This window comes from Myodes glareolus, chromosome 3, assembly GCF_982192425.1.
Source record: "Myodes glareolus chromosome 3, mMyoGla1.1, whole genome shotgun sequence".
In the NCBI taxonomy this organism is placed as follows: domain Eukaryota; kingdom Metazoa; phylum Chordata; class Mammalia; order Rodentia; family Cricetidae; genus Myodes; species Myodes glareolus.
Window position 1 is genome coordinate 112,360,129 of NC_142028.1, and position 25,194 is coordinate 112,385,322.

Below are 25,194 nucleotides of genomic sequence, written 5' to 3' on the forward strand. Positions count from 1 at the left end.
TCTCCCAAGGTCCCCATGCTCCCAATTTACTCAGGAGATCTTGTCTTTTTCTATTACCCATGTAGATTAGATCTATTTATGTCTCTCTTAGGGCATTCTTGTCTAAAGGTTTCTCCCTATTATCTGTCTAGTATGAGGTAAGCCACCTGTTTATGTGATAGAAAAAAGAGAATAAAACAAACAATGGGGCAGACGACTTCCAACAGGGACTATTGCTTTTCACCACTCCTCTGAGGGATGATGCCATATGGAAGGCTAAAATAACCTGAAAGTCCCTAGTTAGAATATTTAGGAGGGAAATCTGTTTACCTCTCCATTGTACCTAACAGTCTTCCTACCACATTCATTTCCCTCTTCTTTTCTCTCTCTTATTCTCATTCCTAATGAAGCTTTTCTTTGACCTTTAAAGAAAAGACTCCTCCTTCCTTCAAGTCCATATGCATTCAGCTCTTCTGCATTCTATTGTTTCTGCAAAACTCTTTCCCAGGTCATGGCTTGATTACAACATGGAGGCCTATTTATTCTATTGAACTGAATGTCTTGGGGAAATTATATATCTGCTTCTTTTCTGAACTGACCACTGACTGATGCTCTTGTTTTATCATTATCAAAAAAGAAAAGGACCTGGTTTCATTGTACTAATTATGAATGTGCAGTTTTCATAATGAGGTTGTCTTTCCTCCAAAAAAATTTTTTGTTGTATTTCTCAAAGTTTGGTTGTGTTATTGTTTTGGGTTTGTGTCTGGTCTTAATTTCTCCACTGTGAATCTATATGCTTGTCTTTCAATGAGTACTTCAAAACGAGGGTGTCTGCACACCATGACCTTATACAATAACTTTAAATCAGGTATGGGGGCATCTTTTGCCTTATTTTTTGTTTATTTTTCCATTGGTATTCCACGGTCATTTTGATTAAAAGTGAATATATATATATATATATATATATATATATATATATATGCAACTATTCTGTTAAAAATAGGACTTGAATTTTTAAGGGGATTCTACTGAATCTATAAATTTCTTTAGGTAAGAGTGCCAATTTTGTAATAATGATCCTGCCATTTTAGGAGTATGAGTGGTTTTTCCATTTTCTAATGTCTTCTTCATTTTTTTGAAATTGTGTTTTAAAGTTTTTATTGAATGGGTCATGTTCTTTAAGTTCCTTAGTGAAGTTTATTTTGGGTTTTGTTTCTTATAAGGTAATTGTGACTGAGATTGTTTCTCTGATTTAATTTCCAGCACATTTATTACTAGTTTATAGATATCCTACTAATACTTGTATATTAAGATTGTGTATTACAACTGATGAATCTATTTCTCAGTCTAAAGTTTCATGGTAGATTCTAAAGCATCTCTTATGTGTAAAAATATTATCTGTGCTAGTAAGTACATGTTCACCTCTCCCTTTCTTTTTTTTTAAAGTAAATTTTATTAAATTATAAAAGTTTCCATTTCCGCCCCTCCTCGCAACACCCTCCCACTCCCCCCACTCCCTCTCCTCCTCCCTCTCCATCCCTTAGGGCAGTCAGGGTTTCCTGCCCTGTGGGAAGTTCAAGTTCCTCCCCCCTCCCTCCAGGTCCAGGAAGGTGAGTATCCAAACAGACTGGATCCCCAAAATCCAGTATATGCAGAGGAAACAAGTCCCAGTATCATAGTCAATGGCTTTTCAGAAAGGCTCCGGGCCAGCCACATTCAGAGAATCCGGCCACATTCAGAAAATCTGGTTGGATCACGTCTTCGTTCAGTCCCAGTCCAACTGGCCTTGGTAAACTCTCATTAGATCCATTCCCTTGTATCAGTGGGTGATAGCATCCCTCGCAGTCCTGATTTCCTTTTTCATGTTCTTCCTCCTTCTGCTCCTCATTTGGACCTTGGGGGGCTCAGTCCGGTGCTCCAATGTGGGTCTCCGTCTGAATTGCTGTCCTTCGCCAGATGAAGGATCTATGGTGATAAGCAAAATATACATCAGTATGGTTATGGGCCACGGCCGGTTCAGGCACCCTCTCCTCTGTCCAGAGAACAATCTGGGGGATCTCTCCTTGGATCCCATATGTAATCAAGTCTCCTGTAAACCCTAAAATGACTCCCTTAGTTGAAATATATTCTTCCCTGATCCCATATTCATTCTTCCTCCCTCCCCCCCGCATCCCAGGCCACCTAGCTTTCCCCATTCCTCCCCTACTCCCTTCTCTCTAACCCTCTCCGCTTCCATCAACCCCCCCCCCCATGCACCCGAGGTTACCTGGGACTCTTGTCTATTTCCTACCTCCTGGTTGATAGCTAAATAATCTTCATCAGGTTCATCTTCTTATTTAGCTTCTCTAGGATCACGAATAATAGGCTCAAAGACCTTTAATTATGGTTAGAATCCACTTATGAGTGAATACATACCGTGTTCCTCTTTTTGGGTCTGGCTTACCTCACTCAGTAAAGCGTTTTCTATGTCCATCCATTTGCATTCAAAAGTCAAGATGTCATTGTTTTTTACCGCTGAGTAAAACTCTAATGTGTATATGTTCCACACCTTCTTTAACCATTCTTCTATTGAGGGGCACCTAGGCTGTTTCCAGGTTCTGGCTATTACAAATAGTGCTGCTATGAACATAGTAGAACAAATGCTTTTGTAGTATGTTAGGGAATCTCTAGGGTATATTCCCAAGACTGGAATTGCTGGGTCCTGAGGGAGGTTGACTCCCAGTTTCCTGAGAAACCTCCACACTGATTTCCACAGTGGCTGCACGAGTTTGCATTCCCACCAACAATGGATGAGTGTTCCCCTCACCCCACATCCTCTCCAGCATAGGCTATCGTTGGTGTTTTTGACTTTAGCTATTCTGACAGGTGTAAGATGGTATCTCAAAGTGGTTTTGATTTGCATTTCCCTGATCACTAAGGAGGTTGAGCATGACCTTAAGTGTCTTCCTGCCATTCGAAATTCATCTGTTCTGAATTCTCTGTTCAGATCAGTACCCCATTTTTCAATTGCGTTAATTAGAGTTTTAGTGTCTAGTTTCTTGAGTTCTTTGTATATTTTGGAGATCAGACCTTTGTCTGATGAGGGGTTGGTGAAGATCTTCTCCCAGTCAGAAGGCAGCCTTTTTGTCCTACTGACAGTGTCCTTTGCTTTACAGAAGCTTCTCAGTTTCAGTAGATCCCATTTTTTCATTGTTTCTCTTATTGTCTGTGCTACTGGGGTCCTACTTAGGAAGAGGCCTCCTGTGCCTATATCTTGTAGACTACTTCCCACTTTCTCTTCTATCAGGTTCAAAGTGGACGGATTAATGTTGATGTCTTTAATCCATTTGGACTTGATTTTTGTGCATGGTGATAGATATGGATCTACTTTCATTTTTTTACAGGTTGACATCCAGTTATGCCAGCACCATTTGTTAAAGATGCTTTCCTTCTTCCATTGTATACCTTTAGCTCCCTTGTCAAAAATTAGGTGTTCATAAGTTTGTGGGTTAATATCTGGGTCTTTTATTCGATTCCATAGGTCGACTTCTCTGTTCTTATGCCAATACCAAGCTGTTTTCAATACTGTAGCTCTATAATAGAGTTTGAAGTCAGGGATGGTAATGCCTCCAGAAGTTCTTTTATTGTATAAGATTGTTTAGGCTATCCTGGGTTTTTTGTTTTGCCATATAAACTTGATTATTGTTCTCTCAAGTTCTGTGAAGAAGTTTGATGGGATTTTGATGGGGATTGCATTGAATCTATAGATTGCTTTTGGTAGAATTGCCATTTTTACTATGTTGATTCTCCCAATCCAAGAGCAGGGGAGGTCTTTCCATTTTCTGGTATCCTCCTCAATTTCTTTCTTCAAAGACTTAAAGTTTTTGTCAAATAGGTCTTTCACTTCCTTGGTTAGAGTAACCCCAAGATATTTTATGCTATTGTGGCTATCATGAAAGGTGATGTTTCTCTGATTTCCCTCTCTGCTTCTTTATCCTTTGTGTATAGGAGGGCCACTGATTTTTTGGAGTTGATCTTGTATCCTGCCACGTTACTAAAGGTGTTTATCAGCTGTAGGAGTTCTTTGGTAGAGTTTTTGGGGTCACTTATGTAAACTATCATATCATCTGCAAATAACGAAAGTTTAACTTCATCCTTTCCAATACGAATCCCCTTGATCTCCTTATATTTTCTTATTGCTATTGCTAGAACTTCAAGCACTATATTGAAGAGGTATGGAGAGAGTGGACAGCCTTGTCGCGTTCCTGATTTTAGTGGAAAGGCTTTGAGTTTCTCTCCATTCAGTTTGATGTTAGCTGTCAGCTTGCTGTATATTGCTTTTATTATATTTAGATATGATCCTTGTATCCCCAGTCTCTCCAACACCTTTATCATAAATGGGTGTTGAATTTTGTCAAATGCTTTTTCAGCATCTAGTGAGATGATCATATGGTTTTTTTCTTCAGTAACTACCTGTGTCTTGTCAGATCACCATGGACTAAAATTAGAATTCAACAACAATGCTTCCCCCAGGAAGCCAACAAACTCATGGAAGCTGAACAGTCAACTACTAAATCACCCCTGGGTCAAGGAAGAAATAAAGAAAGAAATTAAACTCTTCCTTGAATTTAATGAAAACAAAGACACAACATACTCAAACCTATGGGACACTATGAAAGCAGTGCTAAGAGGAAAGTTCATAGCACTAAGTGCCCAATTAAAAAAAGCGGAGAAAGCACACATTGGAGACTTAACAGCACACTTGAAACATCTAGAAAAAAAAGAAGCTGATTCACCCAGGAGGTCTAGAAGACTGTAAATAATCAAACTGAGGGCTGAAATCACCAAAAATAGAAACAGAGAAAACAATCCAAAGAATCAATGAATCAAAAAGCTGGTTCTTGGAGAAAATCAACTAGATTGACAAACCCCTATCCAAATTAATCGAACGGCAGAGAGAGAACATGCAAATTAATAAGATCAGAAATGAAAAGGGGGACATAACCACAGACACAGAGGAAATTCAGAGAATCATTAGATCTTACTATGAAAGTTTATATGCCACAAAGTTGGAAAATGTAAAAGAAATGGACATTTTTTTAGATAAGTACCATATACCAAAGTTTAACCAAGAACAGGTGAACAATCTAAACAGACCTATTAGTCGCGAAGAATTAGAAGCTGTTATCAAAAATCTCCCTACCAAAAAAAGCCCAGGACCAGATGGTTTCAATGCAGAATTCTACCAGAACTTCCAGGAAGAGCTAATACCTATACTCCTTAACGTATTCCACAATATAGAAACAGAAGAGTCATTGCCTAACTCCTTTTATGAAGCTACAGTTACCCTAATACCAAAACCACACAAAGACACAACCAAGAAAGAGAATTACAGGCCAATCTCACTCATGAACATCGACGCGAAAATTCTCAATAAAATACTGGCAAACCAAATCCAAGAACACATTAGAAATATTATCCATTATGATCAAGTCGGCTTCATTCCAGAGATGCAGGGCTGGTTCAACATACGCAAATCTATCAGTGTAATCCAACACCTCTCCCTTTCTTATGGGGGATCCTTTTATTTACTTTTTCTGTCTTACTACCTTTTCTAGGGCTAATAATATTTTACTGAATTTCAGAGAACAGCATTTTATTGAATGGTAGAAAAAAAATGAGTGCCTTTGTCTTTTCCTGATTTTAGAAGAAATGATTGGTTATCTGTTCCCATTGAATATAATAATGAATATAGGCTACAAATAGCAAGCAACCTTGATATTTTTGATATTTTCTAGAATTCAGTACACAATTATTTTTGAAACATTTTATATCTATGCTCATTAAGAATCTTAGTCTATTTCTTTCTTTTGTGTTGTAGAATTATCTGATGCATTTATCAAGATAATGTCAGATTAGAAAGAGAAATTGTGTTTCACAGTCATTCGTGTTCTCTTGAATTTGTACAGGTTTTTTTTCTTGTGTTCATATAATCATTCTTTTGAGTTGTCCTAGAGGGACTTTATGTAATACCCTCTCCTGTGAAGGTACTACGAAAAGGTTATCAATTGGTGGAGGTGTTATGTTATCATATCATTTATGTTATGCTATTGGGACTTATAAAACTGGAGTTAGATGATTCTTGATATTTTATTTATTCATTATGTATTTTTTTATTTTAACTTACCATTTTAATTTCAGAACATGTATTTGCACTTTTTTTATAATGTTTGATACAGTTGGTATTTTTATTATTTTATCTTTATGTCCTCAGTTTTACCAGAGTTCCTGATATTTGAGTAACATTTGGTCAGATTAAATTAGTGAAAGAAATTACCTTTTCTTCTCCGAATCACAGTTCCCTGTGACAGCTGTCATCTGGTTGGTTCAACACAAGGATTGCAAGACAGCATTGAATAGATTTTGCCCTGCATCAAAGGCAAGTGTTACATGATGTCAGATGGGTTGAGCTAGAAGAGCAGCTGAGAGAAATGAGTTGCAGGCCCACAGCTTCTAATGGAAATGTTACAAAACATGACATTCAAGGGGCTCTGTATTAGGCATCTTTTATAGTTTAGCTTTAGCATGGTACACTATAAAGATGTTCTACATTCATCGACTCAATAGGTTCAATTTCAGTATGTTGTATAGCAAAGGTTTTCTTCCATGTTCATTGTCTCAGGAAGCAGGAATGTCCCTCCCCATCCCCAGGTTCTGTTGAAGTTGAAAGTGGTGGCCATGTCCTTGTCATTCAACTTGACCTGAAAGTTCTCCTTCAGGCATATTGGTATTACAGAAACAGGGATAGCTATCATATAACTCTGTAGACAGAATTGAATCAGACAATTCCAAACTTAGGATGAGGTCTTTTGATGTTTGTTAGTGATATTCTTTGCATCCTCCAATAGTGAAGTGATCTCTGACTTGGATCAATGTCTCTCTGCAAAGTTCAGGAGTTGTAGGCTGTGTAGATGATCCCCATTGTAGTGTGGTATAGGAGGTCCTTTTGTATTTGTGTTGCTTTAATTGTTTGAAGAAAGAAACTGCCTTGGCCTTTTGATAAGGCAGCACTTAGGTAGGTGGAGTAGACAGAACTTAATGCTGGGAAGAAGAAGACAGATTCAGAGACAGCCACCATGAAGCTGCCAGGTAGATGTGCTGAATCTTTCCCGGTAAGCCACGACCTTGTGGTTACATACAGATTATTAAAAATGGGTTGAATCATAATGTGAGCATTAGCCAGTAAGAGGCTAGAGCTTATGGGCCAAGAAATAATTTAATTAATCTAATTTCTGTGTGATTATTTTGGGTGTAAGCTAGCCAGGTGGGACAGAACAAAGGAGCCCCATGCTCCTCACAACAGGAGTGGCTGTACAGATTAATTTGGCCTGAATTTTGCTGAATGGTAGTTGAACTGATTTGTACTGGCTTATTATTAGTCCAGGCTTGTTCAAGAGCCTTTCACGATTGAAGGTGTTGAAGGTGGAGATATTCATTGCTTTCATTAAGCCCTAGTCCATATATTCTTTATTTTACTAGTGATAAAGCAGACTTTATTGTCCTTGGGGAATAACTCTTTCCTAGGCTGAAGCATCATGACTAGTGAATAAGATATGGGTTCAAATATTCCATGTCAATTGTTGTAAGAGTCTTCTGAAGGCTTTCTTTTAGTAGATTTCTCTCCAACAAGGTGGACCACAGCTTGTTAAAAAAGGAGGAGGTCTTCTTGCTTCATAGTCTTTCCCTGAATCATGAAAAGATCCAGGATCAAAAGAATGATGGCTTCTTCTACTTTATTCTTGTTATAATATGCATATACACAGTAAACATCATACTATCCAATAGCAATGGCCACTTTCATAACTTTAGCTTCCTTGACACGTTCTAGGAGATACTTCCATTTTTCTCAGCCCACAATTGGCAAGGTGGCCTAGGTCAAAATCTGCACAGAGGTTGCTATAGTTGCTGCACAAATACATCTGTGGGAACAGATGAATGTATTATCATTGTCATACTTTTCAAAACGGACAAGTTGTAGAGTCGTGGTATTTTCCTATATTAGACAAGTAATAGGATCATGGGGCTGAACAACAATACTTTCCATCACCATAATACTTCAACACTCTGAATGGCTTTCCTTCTTACATCTCTCAGTGCTGTTCATTAGCTGAGACAGCACTTATCCAGAGATAAAGCAGGGTCATCACATTGCTATAGACCTGACAGTGACAGGATTACGGACCACGGAAATCTTTTCAGGATTGGGAGTGAATAAAGACTGACTGACATATTATCCTCACAAATTCTATGGTCCAGGCTAGAATATTTTGCTACATGCATAATACTCAAAGGTTTTCTAATGGATCTGGGGCCTAGCCAAATGCATTGAGCTCATTGAAAATGAGCTTACCTGGAAATTAGCAACTGTACTGTTCTCACCAGGTTGATGGGCAGGGCTATAGTTTCATGAATATGTTGCACTGAAATTTGGAAGGTATCCTCTACCAACCAGGATGATAGAAAATGCAAGATAGACTCTGTCCTCATTTGGTTGAAAGGCAAGAATCTCCTTTTATAATTTGCACAATAGCTCTTAGAAATGTGTAATACTTTTAGGATACAAAGCTAAAAGAATTTATTTGAAATATTATAAGCTATTCTATATAAATAATATTAAATGCAAATAAAATTAATCAGAATATACATTGTTTGTGTTTCTATAGCATAGTGGTTCAAAGAAAAAAGTTTCCAATGGAAAAGACAGAGAGATGTGCTCATGTACATTTATGTATCAAATTGTGTTGTATTGATTGTTGTTTACATAATTAAAAATTATCAAAAAATGAAATTTTATAGATTTTAGCATACATATTGGGGAAATATTTCAATAGATATTCCATGTGTATATACCAACATAATTTTTCTAGCGAAGTAGATTATCATTTTGGAATCAAAGCACTAGTGAATAAGATTGAAGCCTTGAATAATTAAATATATTTTTCCAAAGTATAATTTCATTAACAATAATTTTGAAAATGCTTTCTAACTTGAATACAGAATTCATTTTTCCATAGTAATAATAGTATGTGTGCTAGCAACATATATAATGCAACCCACCCAGGAATATTTAACCTACAATAGAGCTAAGGCATATTAGTAATTTATCTACATAAAGTCATGTTCATAATGCTGCTATAGGGAATAGAAGGCAGAGTTTGTTTCTAATGGAAACATTACAAAACATGGTACTCAGGGGACTTGTGCCCATGTTCTCTTTGTTGTTAATTTTAGTGTAGATAAAACTGTATTAAAGAACTTGTGGTTCTATAGAATATGTTTTTCTATAAGCATCCAATGCTGGATCTGGTCATTCAAGACATTTCTGCCTGGTTCCTGAAGAAGATAAGGAGTAGCCTCGGCATCTGAAGAACTGAAATGTGTTTACAGCCCAGATTTCTTATGCTCAAGTCACTAAAATATTATTTGACCAGGTTTTCATTTTTAGGGAAATGTAATTACTAAAAATGGTTTCCATGTGTTTGTTAGTAAATGGAATAGAATCAATTAAGCATTATACAAGAGGAATGCAGCTTCATCTATTACATGATTATATTTGGGCTGAAGCATATTATAATAGGAACAGCAAATATATTCCTTACCTTACCTTTGCTATCCCTTTCTTTGGGTTTTATATAGGATTTTTTCAGTGTTTGTGTGTGTGTGTGTGTGTTTGTGTGTGTGTGTGTGTGTGTGTGTGTGTGTGTAGTGAGGGAACCTCTGAGTAAATGCATATATTGTTTGACATGGGCAAAGCCATGTTAAGGACCCAATTCCAGAGATGAACGTGGTGAATGGGCAAAGTTTCTTAAAGTTAAGATTCAGAAGATGGCAAATACTTTTTTCTGGTACAAGTGTATTTTTTAACACTGTGTACAAGTATGATAATTTAAGAAATCACTGACCAATATGTATAAAAACTAGCAGTTATACCTTGTTCTTTCAGAATAACTGCAAGCTGGGAGTACTCCCTTTATAATCCCATACCAAGACTATATAATCCTCTACTCTCTGTTGTGTATAATAAACAAGATAAGGTCCTTAGTAGTTGGTGCTTCTAGATTAGAACAATCACATTCCATTTGATACCAGCTTTTCTGAACTTGTCTGTGTATGTATAATTTGTTCATTCCTTTTCACCCCAAGTCAGCTAACTAGGAACAAGAAATGATACACAGAATGTGTATATACATTTGTAATGTTGAATTGCTTTCTTTATGAAAAGAGAACACAATGGGCAGAATATTTTATGGAAAATGCATATATACAGACAAGCCCTTGATCCAGTAAGATGATAGTACATTTTACCTCATGGATAGAATTGTATTAGTTGCCCATTAAAATAATGATAGTAGATCATTGCTCCAACAACCAGTCAACTAGTAGGACTCCTGTGGACATACTCCTTCACCCCTCACTGCCTTCTCCCTCAGCCATCCATTCCTATGTCAACCAACCTCCATAGCAAAACGGCCATGGAGGCACAGACTCCAAATGCATCCATTGAATAAAGAGGTCAGTAACTGGTGGACAGCCTGGAACTCTAGGCACTAGACCACAGAGAACATTCTGTGCCCTTCCCCTGCCCATCACAACCCAAGCATACAGTAATCTGGTAGTACTCATGCAGGCAGAGCTGCTACCAATTCCCCTGCCAACCTCCCCCATTGTATCAGAGGGCCCCTAGGTACAGGTTCTACCTGTACCATTTGGAAGAAGAGCCCCAGTACCTGGCCAGCAGTGATCCCATAGGCACAGACACAACCACTCACAATTTCATAAAGAGTCAACCATTGAACCTATAAATGGGTAGATGGCAGTATAAGAATATATTCAACAACATAAGGAGTAGTAGGGCACCACTGGAACCTAGTGGTTCAACAACAAGAAGACCTGAACAACCCAATCCAGATGAAGCAGGAGAAAAATCAACTATGTTCATATCAAGATCATTCATATTAACCAGAACCTGGAAACAACTCAGATGTCCCTCAACAAAATAATGAATAAAGAGAAGGTGGTAGGTTTACACTATGGAGTATTACTCAACTGCAAGAAACTGACAACATGAAAATGGCAGAAAAATGGATGGTACTGGAAACAATCATCCCAAGTGTTCTAACCCAGACCCAGAAAGTCAAACACGGCATGTACTCACTTATAAGCAGATATTAGATGTAAAGTAAGGATACCCAAACTCCAACACACAGACCCAAAAAGGGACTGCACAAATTTACTCAAAAAGGGGGAAATAGTTAACATATCCTGGGTAAATTGGGGGCAGGGGGAAAGAGGGGAGGGGAATGGAGATAAGAACATGAGGAAATGGGATGGTCCAGTTGGGAGAGGGATGAAGAGGGAGAGCAGTTAAAGAAGTATCTTGATGGAGGGACCAATTATAGAGTTAGGATGAAACCTGGGGCTAAGAAAACAAAAAGGAATCCTCAAGGATGACCTCAACTAAAACTCCTAACAATAGTGAATGGGATGCCTGAACTGGTCTTCTCCTGTAATCAGATTGATGACAAACTTAATTCTCATCGTAGAACCTTCATCTCATAACTGAAAGAAGCAGATGCAGATATCTACAGCAGAGCACTGGACTGAACTCCTAAAGTCCAGTCAAAGAGACAGCTGATCCCAACTAGTGGGATCTCGTGAACTCTGGACTGTCAGCTGGGTAACCTACATTGGACCAACTAGGCCCTCTGAATATAGGTAGCAGTTGTGTGGCTTAGTTTTTTTTTTGTGAAGCCACTGACAGTGGGACCAGGATTTATGCCTGGTGCCGGAGATAGCTTTTTGGAGTCCATTCACTATGGTGGGATACCAGGCTCAGTCTTGATACAGTGGGGAGAGGGATTTGGTCCTGTCCCAACTTGATACACCAGGCTTTGTTGACTCTCAGTGGGAGGCCTCACCTTTTCTGAGGATTGGATAGAAGATGGAGATAGAGGGGGAAGGGTGAGGAGTGAAGGGAGGGGAAACTGTGGTTTCAATGTAAAATGAGTAAAAAACAACAAAATAAAATGTAAAAACTGAATAATAATGGCTTAAATCAGATACTACACAATATAATATGTTGCTTAGGCAGTATTAAGTTAATAATTAGTTTAGGAAATTACAAAAATAAAGTTAAGTATAGGAAAATAAAAACTGATGGTGCCAGAACACAGAAAACAGGGTGATGTCTTTATGCAGATTTCTATACTAATTCTTTAACCAAAAAAACATTCACTTTCATGGACTAAGAGAAGACACAATGAACTTCCTGGGAGGGGGAACTATAAGAGATTTTAGGGGTGGTCTGGAGCTGGGTGTGGTGATAAAAACAGGAGAAGCACAGTAGGAAGGGGGAGGGGAAGTGGGATGGAGGGAAGCAACAAGGGAATAAATAGCTATAATTGAGCAGCATTTGAAGGGTGGTTTGGCAACTTAGTGAAGTGGAAACTTCTTATAATACATGAAGGTAAACCCAATGAAGTCTCAAAAAAATAAGGAAGACAGAATCCTTACTAGCCAACTTTTGTCACCAAATGAAGTTTCCAGTGCTTGGACTGGGTTTCATTCCATTGAGTTGTTGGCCTTAAGGGTCCTATGGGTATTCACAAGCAACCCAAGCTGTTGTCAGGACAATAGACTGCTCTGCCCAAACTTATAGCAAAGTCCATTGTTGACGATAATGCTCCCATAATTCATGATCAAACTGTTGTTTCCACCGAACCTTTACCCACATGTTCTAATGTCTATGACTTGGAAAGGTCTGCTGGCTAGTAAAAGAGAAAACTAAACACCAACCCAACTGCAAAACCTTTTTTTCTGCAATCTGTCCTGCATGGCAATTATGCTATAGATAACACAAAGATTGTGGAAGTAATCAAACAATGTCTTATTTGACTTATGTCCCATTCCATGAGATACAATCCATACTAGACACTGCTTGGTCTTAAAACAAACAATGATAACAATGAAATGACAACTAATGATAGTTTGCTATACTCATAGATTGGTGCCTTATTCAGTCATCAGAAAAACTTTCTCCTACAGCAGATGAGAACAAATACAGAGACCCTAACCAAGATATTATGCAGAGAGAGAAAGAGACAAAGACACAAAAAGAGAAAGAGAGACTTTGGATGATATAACTTTAAGTGAGATATCTCCATTGAATCCCTCCTCTCAGTACTCAGAGAACCCAGAAGAGGAGAAGTTAGGAAGAGGAAGGAAGATATAGTGGATGAAGGATACTAGAACAAAGCCCTCTATAAACAACGAAATGAGGCTCATTTGAACTCACAGAGACTGAAATAGCAACACAGGACCTACACACGTCTGCCTCAGGTCTATATAGTATAGCTTTTAGTTTATCTTATTATATTTTATTTTGGCCTTGTTTGGTTGTTATTTCCTGGAAACCTATTACTTTCTAATGAGAGGCAAAAAGGGATCAGATCCAGATAGAATAGGAGATAGGTTTACCAGGAGTAAAGGAAGAGGAAATTACACTCAGATTATATTGTATGAGAAAATAATCCATGAATAATAAAAGAGAAATAAAGAGAAATTTCACCTTCAAAAATACATCATTCATACTTTGGTTATAGTAGTCAAAGTATTCCTAGTATAGTAGTCCTTGTATTCATTTTTTCTAGTATTCAGCCTTCTTTATTCTTGGTATATTTTGATCAAGAGCTGGACTTACCTGAGGTATACGTTATTTCACTTTGGCATCCATACTGTACTTTCTTACACTGTGTTCTTTTTGTGGTTTCTATCTAGAATTGTGGTTTCCCTGTAGTTAAGAGTAAAACAAGTTATAAATAAGAACTTGACTCTAATGGGGAACTCTGGAGATTAAAGGACACTTCTATCATTCTCACTGGTTTGACTCCTACAGATGTCACTTGTACTGGAAGTTAAATAGTTCTGATGAAGACTGAATGACTTCATTTGTTTTGTCTTGGCCTGGTGATTTCCTAATCATCAAAGAGGTATATCAATTAATAATATTTCTGTTATTTTCTAAATATTTTTTTTCAAAATAATGGTCATAGCTTCTGTCTCCTTACACTTTGGGCTACTGCAATACAAATAATAATAAAATAATAAAAATAATGCTTAGTTGACATTGTCTATGAATTAAGTACTGTGCTAGGCAAATTAAAGAGCATCCCCTGGTCCTCAGAAAACAATTTATAAAACTTGACTACTGCTTAAGTCATCTCAGAGAACAACACAATATTGCTAATGATTAGATCTATTCATAAGTTTTAATCTAGACAATATCTAAATCATACTGCTTGTGTGTCCATTCTCATAAACACTTCAGTGCAAATAAGCCTGTCCACACAGTCTGTAAAATCTATTGGTCTCTCTTGTGTAAAGCACACTGAAGTATCAGAATTTATTATCTAGCTTATCCTTCTATAACTAATATCTAGGATGCAAGCAACTCACTTGGCTACTTACAGCTCTGAACTCTTTTCAACTACATAAACATACCTAATATTTTCTGAGAAATAAAAGTAACATTTTACCCAAAAAATTCAAGGCTACCAATAAGCACACACTAAAAATGTCTGGATCAAATTAGATTCTGTTATTTCTTTCTATATTTTCTATTAATTTCTGAGAATTTAATACAATGTATTTTGATCATTTTTATCCCTCTGTCTTCAGCTCCTAACAAACCCACCCAACCTCCCTACCCAATGAGAATGATGATATCTTTTTTTATTATTTTTTAAAGATTTATTTATCATTTTTTATTCAGTGTCTTACCTGCTTGTATGCTTGCAGACCAGAAGATTTCATTGCAGATGATTTTGGGTCACCATATAGTCGCTGGGAACTAAATACAGGACCACTGAAAGAGCAGCCAGTTCTCATAGCTGCTGAGTCATCTCTCCAGTCCCAAGCATCTTTCTGTGAACTTATTATAAGGATGTGATCCTGATATATTGGCGATACTCCAGGTGATGGCCCTTCATACATGTTTTGGCATCAGAAATAGGATTCAATAGGCTTTAAGCTAGTATTCTTAAGTGTTAGTTATGTAACTCAAAAATAAGAAATAATGAACATTGAGAAGATGGTTTTTATGTTCACTCAGATTGATATCTACAAAAGTTTGTGATGAAAAACAAAGCCAGGATAATGTATAAGACAGCTTAACAAAGAAAAAACAGTATCTAACAGGAGACAGTGCTTTATTAAAGATTGAAGCACAAAAGATGAACCTTCTATTTTCCAAAAAGTGTTGCAAATGGTTAATGCATGCTTGACAATTTAAGGAACAATTAGCATGACAATTCTGTGGTTATAGGAGTTACTGTTTATACAGAATGTAGGATGAAGTTTACTATTAAAAACTTGACTTAAAAGAAGAGGTGATAAAGCAAGGATGTCACTAGTTGCTGACACATGAACTTCACATATTAATGAAGTGAAGTCTCATAACTTTTTTTTACTGGAACACTATTAATTGATATTAAATTTTATTCATGCAACAGTGACAAAGACACTTATGTCAAATAAGATTGTTATTAAATTATAATGCAATTTTATTTTCAAGAAGAATTGGAGCAGTCACTGAGAAACAGATATAAAACGAGCAAGACCTATCTTACTTTGTTAATTCACTGTCCCTTCAACAATGGGCAGATAAAATCTTGAACACTGTCCAGACTTTGCAAAAAGTTAGAATACAAAGAAAAAGGTGCCTTTTTTTGGTAGATGTCTCACTTAATAACTCTCCCATTTAACGAAAGTTTTCATTAAAGCTAACCTAATTTTACTAATCTACAGAGAGCTTTCATTGACTCTCTTCTTAATCCCTCTGGAAAAACTAGCAGCAGGCTCCTCTCTTTTAAAATAGAACCATTTTTATGTTTGGCAACTGTTATGCAATGTCCTCTCAAGTACCTTTGAGTCAATCTCAATAATCCAAGTTACTCTAACCTATCCTCAGAGGTCAAATTTCCCTGCACTTTAATTATCTCTATGGCTCTCAATTGTGCACACTCCAATATGACCACTTTCCTGTTTTTCTCCTGAGTTCAGATTTGAAGATATTATTCTAATGAAGGTCTATCCAGCATTGAGAATAATGAGAAAAGTGCTTTTCAAAAACAGTGCTCCACTGTATAAGACCAGTTTTTCCTGTGTGTTTCCTCATCCAGAATGTAGTATTTTTAATTCTAACTCATAATTGCCTTGTGGGACCATATGACATCCCTCTTTTTATCTTGATTATATTTAATTATATATTATTTTCTGCACTAATAATAGGTTTCACAATTTCTTAGAAGAAATACCTATCTGCTTTTTTCTGAGATTTATTTTTGAGCTTTAAAATTTCTAATGTGCATATTGATATTGGTGTTATGCAAAAATTCATCCTAATAATAAAAATATTTCTGTGCAAGTTTTGCCTTCAGTCCCTTGACTTTGGAAAAGGCATTTATTTTATTCTTTATATTCTATCTGCATAAAAGGGAAAGATGATAGATCTAAGATCTCAATTGCTTTGAATTCTTGTGATTTTCAGAAAAGTAATTTCCACTGTTGGAATGAACATAAAACAAAATGTGGATATAATGCCCATAACTGTAGCTCTAGCACCAGAGAGACTGTGTGTGCATAAGAAAATCAAATTAATGGAAAAGTTTTTTAAAAATTTACTACAATTTATATGGTGGCCCATATCTCTAAACCCAGGACTGAAGAGGCTATGTCTGAAAGGGTTTTGTCATTATTGTTTATTTTTGAGTTTATAATTTAGCTATATTTATCCATTCCCCTACCTCCCTGCAAGCACTACATTATACTCATCCAGTATACTCTCCTTCAAATTCATGATCTCTTTATTCATTATGTTATCACATATAATCATACTATACATGTATATTCCTTAAGATAATCTACTGAGTACATATAATGCTACATATATATGTACACACACACACACACACACACACACACACACACACATATATATATATATATATATATATATATATATATATATATATATAATTAGAATTTAGTTTTGGTATCAAACAGTTGATTGGTTTATTTTACCTGAGGAGGAACAGCATACGCATGACCAGTTTTACTTAGTTGTCTGGACTTCTTTATGTAGGGTTGAGCCTCATGTACTTTTTGCCAACAGTTTTGATTGTTCATTGGCTTCCTCCTTGTTTAACTTTTGTACTGTCATGTTGGTAAGACTTTACATGTATAGATTCTGATGTTAGTAGAAGACACAGTCTCACAGGAGATTTCTTGATCTTCTGGCTTTTACAGTTCCACCCACTCTTCCACAATATTTCCTGAGCATTTTGTGCAGGAGAGTTTTGTAGATATATGGTACTCCACAGCTATGAAGATGGATTGGTTGTAGTTTTCTGTAGAAGGTCTCAAGTTTTAAAAAATCCTAAATTAAGGAATGGCATTAGACAAGATCAACGTGCTAAGACCTAGTCCCACTTTATAGATCATTATAAAGGCAACCTTAATCACAAGTCAAATAAAGGTTATGAGAACTACTTGAAGACAGAATTGGAATTATCGCACTCATTACTACAGATGTTCTGCAGAGAATAAGTATTGCCATACACATATAAGTTTGAGTTCAGAACAGGAATCTAAGGAAACAATGTAGAAATTCATTGATACTGATAGCTTGGACTAAAACAACTGTAATAAAAGGGCAAAGCATAGTATAGTACTGAATAGAGTGTAAAGTTATAGCAGAAATTGCCGTCTGGACAATATGTACTCTGTAAGGAGGAACTGTGTGGGTTTCAATATGGAACTTTACATGTGAACAACATTGTGTAAAATACTCCGGTACTTAAAAAGATTTCCATCTCTGTCAAGTTCAAGAAATTCTATTACTTACTGGATATTCAAAGAGGTACAAGTTCACAGTCATATGTGAAAACAATTTTAATTGAAATTGGATATATTATCATGGAATGATTTGATATTTGGTTTATATTATTTTCATACTTGTTCTGTGTTTATAAGTGATATTTCTATACTCCATTCGAATATCTAAACACATACTTGTGTTGTATGTTTTCTATTGTTTGTTGAGGTTTGATTTTATTTCCCATAATTTTCTTATTGAATCATCAAAGAAGGTTTTTTGTGATCCCAGTGTTCATGTATCTGACATACACTCTTGTCTTACTTTGACTGTATAATGATAAACACAACTGATCATCAGATACCTACTCTGTAGAGTTGACATTAAGAATGCTGACTGCATTCAAATTTATGAATAGGTTCAATATTATTGGATGCCATTTTCTCAGAAACTTTACAAAATTGCATCTTCACATTCTGTTCTTTAAAATATAGATGACATATAGTTAGCTCCTACTAGGGAAAACAACAGCAACATTGTTAACAGTTCTTTAGACATAGGAAGCAGACTTTTAAGATAGGTGATAAAAAACTGGCCTACAGTAATAATCATAGTACTTAAGGTCTGCTCAATTTTTTATGATTGCTTTTCACTTAACACCCATTGTGTTCATAGTGTGCAGCTTTGAGAGTGCTTTAGCTTCAAACACTGGTACTTGCTTCACTTCAGTTAACAATGCACTACAGTTACTGAGGCTCATCAGGCTGAGCAGACGGTGTTAACAAAACAGCTATTTGTCAAGGCCAGAGCTACAAAGATAATCTCAAGTAACTCACACTGAGAGTCCGCAGATCTTATTCCTATTTTTCGTTGGAACAATTTCAGTCAGAAAGCAAAGTGTTTATTTTTTTTTCTTTTTTTCCTATCAGTTACTGCTTTACAAGTTGATAACATTAAATACAATGTTCTGTGTTTTGGTTAGGAAAACAGGCACCATCCACTTATCACTGTCAAACTATTAGGAACAATCCCCATGATCTTTAACATTTCTTTTTGTCAGCAGACATACAAGTAGAAGTCAGCAAATCAATATAAGTTTTTATTTTTGAATTATTTGTAAACTTAGTCCTCTTTTAAGTCAATGCAGAAGTCATTCTCAGGATTTAATAAAATTGAAATGTGTCCTACCTAAATATGTCAGACTAACTTACTTCCACCTTATTGTTTACTATAATAAAATGGACACTTTAGATAAATCAATGAGAGTGCTAGACAACTTGATAATCTATTAGGCAGCATCAATTTACCTGAACATATTTTAATCAAATCATTTACCAGTTTCCCGCAATGAAATATAAGATATGAGCAGTTGTCTTAATTATTCCATCACTTGTTCATCTTTTTCTTTTTTTTCCCCACTGAATACTGCTTCGGTTTTCCTAGACATTTTTTTTCAGTTTTAATATACCAGTCCATTTAGGCAAGGTCTCTTATACTATAAATACTGCCATAAAGCTTGCACACTCTCTCTGTGATGCTGGATTTGGTTCCTGTTCCCCATTCATGTAGAGAACTGTGATCTTTCAGTCTACCCTTGAATAAATCACCCTTTATTATACTCAATTCTGAGTAAGTGTACGATTACTTTATAGTGTTCATCTTCATCTGGCACCCAAGTGAATCCCAACTCCACATCTACTGGGATAGGCAAAAAGGCCCCAAAGGTCTGTGGCTCAGAAGGTCCTTGATTGTCTGTCTTATTTTCACCTACCATTTTTTTTTTTGCCTAAACCCTGCCACAGTGGAGCTGACGTGTAGGGACTTGACAATTTCCCAGGAATACTTCTACCTTTTGCAGCTTTCCCTAACATGCAGCAAATTACACAGCCTCTGGTTTGTGTTCCCTGCTCGTGAACTCCAGGTTTCTTGATATTCTGGCCACCGAAAAACTCTTTCAATGTATGGAATTGATTTTAATTTTCAAACAAAGCACATTTGTCAGTATTAAAGCAGGTGACAAAGTGCAACCTAGCTGAAGTAGTCATACTACCGCTGATGGCTACTTTCCAGCACAGTGCTGTAACCGTGGCATTAGCTGGCCAGTAAAGATTATTATACCTACAACAATTTATTAAAAATATGTAACAGAACTAACTTTATTTGATTAATAAATAAATTAAAATTTTTAAAGTTATATAATTGAGAGAATATTTTGCTTATACTATGGATATTATTCTGCAAGGCTTTTATACTTTGTCTGATATATCCATTTATTGGATATTGGGACCTAGCTTTGTTTTTCATGTTATATCCTTAAGAAAATGGCTTGATAACAGAGCCAAGAATCAGGCACTTTTAGAAATGATACAGTCTTTACAGACTAATAATAAACAGCTAGCTGACAGGCCTAATACCATCGAAAATCAAGTTACCTGAAAAAAATTAATACTATTGAAAAGGATGGGATTAATTTTACAGACAAAATTCAATCCATGTCAAGGAGTACTGAGAAATTATCTTAAAAGAATTATACTATTGGTTTTAATAATTAAAATCTGCTAAAAACATTATGATAAGTTAGCAGATAGAGTATATCTCCAGAAAGGCAATCTACACACCATCCAAATGATATCAAAGAATGAATGAGTTGTCCTTAATGGATCAATTCCATATTTTGAAATTGTATTTGCAGAATGAGAACCAGAGGTTGTATTAATCAATGGGGCCACTAGAATTATACACAGGTCAAGGGATTCAGGCTTTACAAAAACCTGTGCTAAAAAGATATAAAATGATTGAGGAATTTATTAGAAGAGATGAGCCAGGAGAGAAGTTACATGAACAGTACTCATCAATATGTGTCAGAGTCAGAGATGACTTAAGGAGAATTCTAGCTACTTACTATATCATCTCCTCTGACAACCATCCCAGTACTAAATACACAAAAGGATTAAAAAAACCATAAATGACAGCCTACATGTATAAATGATCAAAAGTAAATTAAACACCATATCTTTTGGTGTGCTTTCATCATTTGTTAGGGAAATGGTGAAAATGTTGACTTCAAGCAATTAGGCTAGCCCACAGGATTGACTTAAATTTATCACAGCAGTCCTTGAAGAAGGACTTCAACTGCTATGAAAATGCTACTAGCAAGAAGAGTTAAAACTTTTAGATCAACAGGGAAAAGCAAAAGTATTTGAGGTTTCCCAAGATCAAATTCTTAGCGAGAGCACTTACGCTGACTATGCTCTTTACAATGAACACATCATGTCACAATGGCACACAGCAGCCTTAGGTTTGGGACAGGATTCAAGAACTAGGAAAAAGATTTGAATCATTTATGAGGGTTAAACAGTGTGAAAGAGAACACTTTAGTGACTTTTCAAGATTAACTATGGCTGTACAAAGAAGAGTAACCAGATGCTAGATGAGTATTTACTGAATCTCTGCCTAATAAAAATGCCAACTTAGAATTCAAATAAAGATACTTTGACCTTTAATATGTAGATTGGCACCAATAAATGAATGAATCTCACATGCAATGAACATTTGATTATAATACTTGAGTAAGAGAAACAATTTCCAAAGTTACAAGGAAACATCAAAATGCCAAATGTTTAATTTGTGATACAATAGGACTCCTGAGACAGAATTGTTGATGATGAATTTCTATAAATAATGTCTCCAGTGGGAATGACAAAAATGGGAGGTCCCAACATTCTGGATTATGTAGACAGTGTGGTATAGGCCAACATTGAAACAATTAATATAGAACAACAAAAGACAGACAAGACATCAAGAAATTTCTGTGGGGGGGCTCTCCAAGGTCCCCAAGTCATACATGGTACAGTCATTCCCAGTCACTGTGGAAGACATGTCTAAGAACGAGAATTTAAAAAATCCATTGCCTACTGTAAAAAACCATACTGTTCTGGATGATGGAATAAACTTGAAGGATGAATCAAAAATTCTAATAGGAAATAGAAAGTATATATTTTGGCAGACTTTTAAAAATGATCAAAGACCAAAGCTAAGATTGTCCATAAATAACATTGTAATTGAGGGATTACTAGACATCAGTGTGGTTGGGGCTTTCATTATTCCACAATCTTGACATCAGAACTTTCCATTTCAAGAGGCAGATGTTCAATTCCCAGGAATTGGAACCATATCTCAAGTGAATGAAAGCACAAGATAGATTGAATGCCTGGGGACAGAAGAATAGAGAGAAAGGCTGAGGCAATATGTGGCAAATATTGAAGTGAATTTATGGGGTTGTGACCTGCTGCAGCAGTAAAATATCCAGATAAACATTCTTTCAGTCTCAGAAACTTATGTTTCTGGGAAGGATATTATAAGCTACTATAAACAAAGGTAATCAGTCATTCAGGCTGTACGAGAACACAAATCAACTAGAAGGCTCTGAGGTGATAATTGCTCTAATTTTTAAATGCTTAACTGAGACACCAATATTAGTTTATAAATGGCCTTTAACAGAAGATAAACTGTAGGCTTCAGAACAGTGGTACAGGAGTAAGTAGATGCTCACCATATTAAAGACTCAAGGAGCTCTCCCAATTCTCCTGTATTTGTTCATAAAAAGAAATCTGGTAAATGGAGGATGGTGACAGATCTAAGAATTGCCAACAAGGTAATTCAACCTATGGGCCACGTACAATCTGAAATTCCTTTGCCTTCCCTATTGCGTAAATCATGGCCTTTTTTAGTTATTGATTTAAAAGATTGTAACAAGAAAGAGAAAAAGAACCAAATCGCCTAGAATCATTGAAGAAACTGAAAACTTCCTTACAAGAAGATGTTCAAAAGTATAAAGCATACATGAAGAGTTTGGAATCACATTCGTCTGTCCTAGACCAGCAACTGAGTGGTCTTGATGAAAAAATTGGGAGACTACAATTAGAATGTGAAGCAATGAGACAGGAGAATGCTCAGCTACAGAATATAGTTGATAACCAAAAGTACTCAGTTGCAGACATCGAGAGAATCAATCATGAAAAAAATGGGTTACAACAGACCATTAATAAATTAGCCAAAGTCCTAGAGATTGAACAGAAACAAATGTGGAATGAGGAATTAAAATATGCCAGAGGTAAAGAGGCAATTGAAACACAATTAGCAGACTACCACAGATTGACTAGAAAATTAAAACTTATTCCTAAAGGTGCTGAGAACTCCAAAGGTTATAACTTTGAAATCAAACTTAATCCTGAAGCTGCTGCCAAAAGCCTTGTCCAATACAGGACTCAAGTATATAGTCTGAAAAGACGTGTGGGAGAGTGCATTCCGTGACACACATGTCGAGGTACCTCTCAAAGAGTTCTTGGTTGAAAGTGAGGAAGAAATTATCAAAGTTTTAGATAAAAAGATTGCTCTGGAGGTCACTTTAGAGCAACTGAATACCATGAAGACAGAGAGCAGGAGAAATGTGAGGATGCTAAAGGAAGAGGTGCAAAAGCTGGATGATCTTTACCAGCAAAGTGTTAAGGAGGCTGAGGAACAAGATGAGAAGTGTGCCAGGGAGCTTGAATCCCTGAAGAAACACAGGCACCTATTGGAGAGTGCTGTGAGCGAGGGCCTCAGCGAAGCCATGGATGAGCTAGAGGCTATCCAGTGGGAATACCATCTGGTTCTACTAAGCACAGCTGAAGAAAGGAGAAAAGTGAGATGTAACTTACAGCATCTTTTAGAGATGGTTGCTACACATGTAGCGTCTTTGGAAAATCACCTTGAAGAACGGATTGTAAAAGCAGATGGAGACTATGAAGGATGCATGTCTGAAGACCTCTTGGAAAATATCAAAGAGATTGCCGAGAAGTACAAGAGTAGTGCTGTTCTATTTAAGACTCTAAGTGAATGATTGACGGCGGCTCTCTTGTATCTGGCATATATTTACTAAAAATATTTATATCTTAAAATTGTGATAACTTAGTAGATTAGATTTTTAACTGTAACAGACAGTTAATAAAGTACATTAATAAAGTATGGGTTTTCCCTCAAAAAAAAAAAAGATTGTCTATCCACTATATCATTAGACAAAAAAGGACAGAGAAAAATTTTCTTTCACACTGCTAGCTAATAATAAGCCTCAGTGTGATATGGGATATCTGTGGACTATCCTCCCACAGGGAATGCTCAATAACACACAGTGTGTCAATACTTTGTAAGTCAGCCATTGAAAATAATATATAAACAATTTTTAAATCTATAATTTACCATTACATGGATGATATTTTGCTATCTGATTCAAAAAAGATAGCTTAGAAAGATGTTTGAAGAAGTAAAGAATGGTCAGAGAGGTCCTTCGAGCTCAGCAAGAGGCACTGTTTCCATGCAGAGTGTATCCAGACAGGTAAGTGAATGGTCACCTGGCCTGATGGTCCAAGAAAACAGAGTTCAGGTCCTCTCCAATTCTCTAAGATATTCTGGCCATCCAGAGGGTGTCTTATTGGCTGCCGGTTTTCTTTACTACGTTCCAATCAGCCCCTAAGCACTCCTTTTCATCTGTGAGGTCCTTCAATTCCCCAGCACAATCTGCTTCAGGGAGGAGGGATCTGAGAGCCTGCTCCAGTGCTGAGGGGACCTAAGACAGGGCAGACCAAGTAAAACTCCCAAGTACAGAATCAGCAGTGATTGGACCAAGACACCAAGACTCTGATGGCCTCATATGAAGGAAGAGATTGAAAGCAGGCAATACATGAATTCCTCTAACATGCTGAAAAGCAACATGATCACAAAAGAATCTAGTGAACACACAACAAGAAGACTTGAAAACCTAACCCAGAGGAAGTAGAAGAATTTGACTTTAAACATAACCTTATAAAAATGTTGGAGACCTTTAAATAGGAAGTGAAAAACTCCCTTAGAGAATGGAAGAGAAGACAAACAAAAAGTTTGAAGAAATTACTAAATTCCTCAAAGATACCCAAGAAAACCAAAAAAAAGCAATGAAACAGGCAAAAAAAAGTTCAATACTTGAAAACCAAAATGGAGGTAATAAAAAAAAAAACACAAACTGAAGGAAGGCTCAATATTGAAAATCTGAATAAATAAACAGGAATTACACAGACAAGTATAACCAACAGGATACAAGACATAGAAGAAAGAATCTCAGGCACTGCCTATACTATAGAAGAAGTACACTCATTGATCAAAGAAAACAACAAATCCAACAAATTCTTAACACAAAACATCCAGGAAAACTGGGACACCATGAAAAGACCAAACCTAAGAATAATAGGGCTAGAAGAAGGAGAAGAATTATAACTCAAAGGCCCAGTAAA

The 25,194-nt window shown here is 36.4% G+C and overlaps 1 protein-coding gene across 1 annotated transcript; it reads left to right on the top strand.

Moving 5' to 3' along the window:
* The first annotated feature begins 19,945 nt into the window (after positions 1 to 19,945).
* On the top strand, positions 19,946 to 23,771 carry LOC148122785 (kinetochore protein NDC80 homolog). Its single transcript, XM_087905013.1, is given in 3 exon segments — positions 19,946 to 19,992; positions 22,636 to 23,182; positions 23,217 to 23,771. Coding segments are annotated over 3 exon segments (1,149 nt in total).
* The last annotated feature ends 1,423 nt before the right edge of the window (positions 23,772 to 25,194 follow it).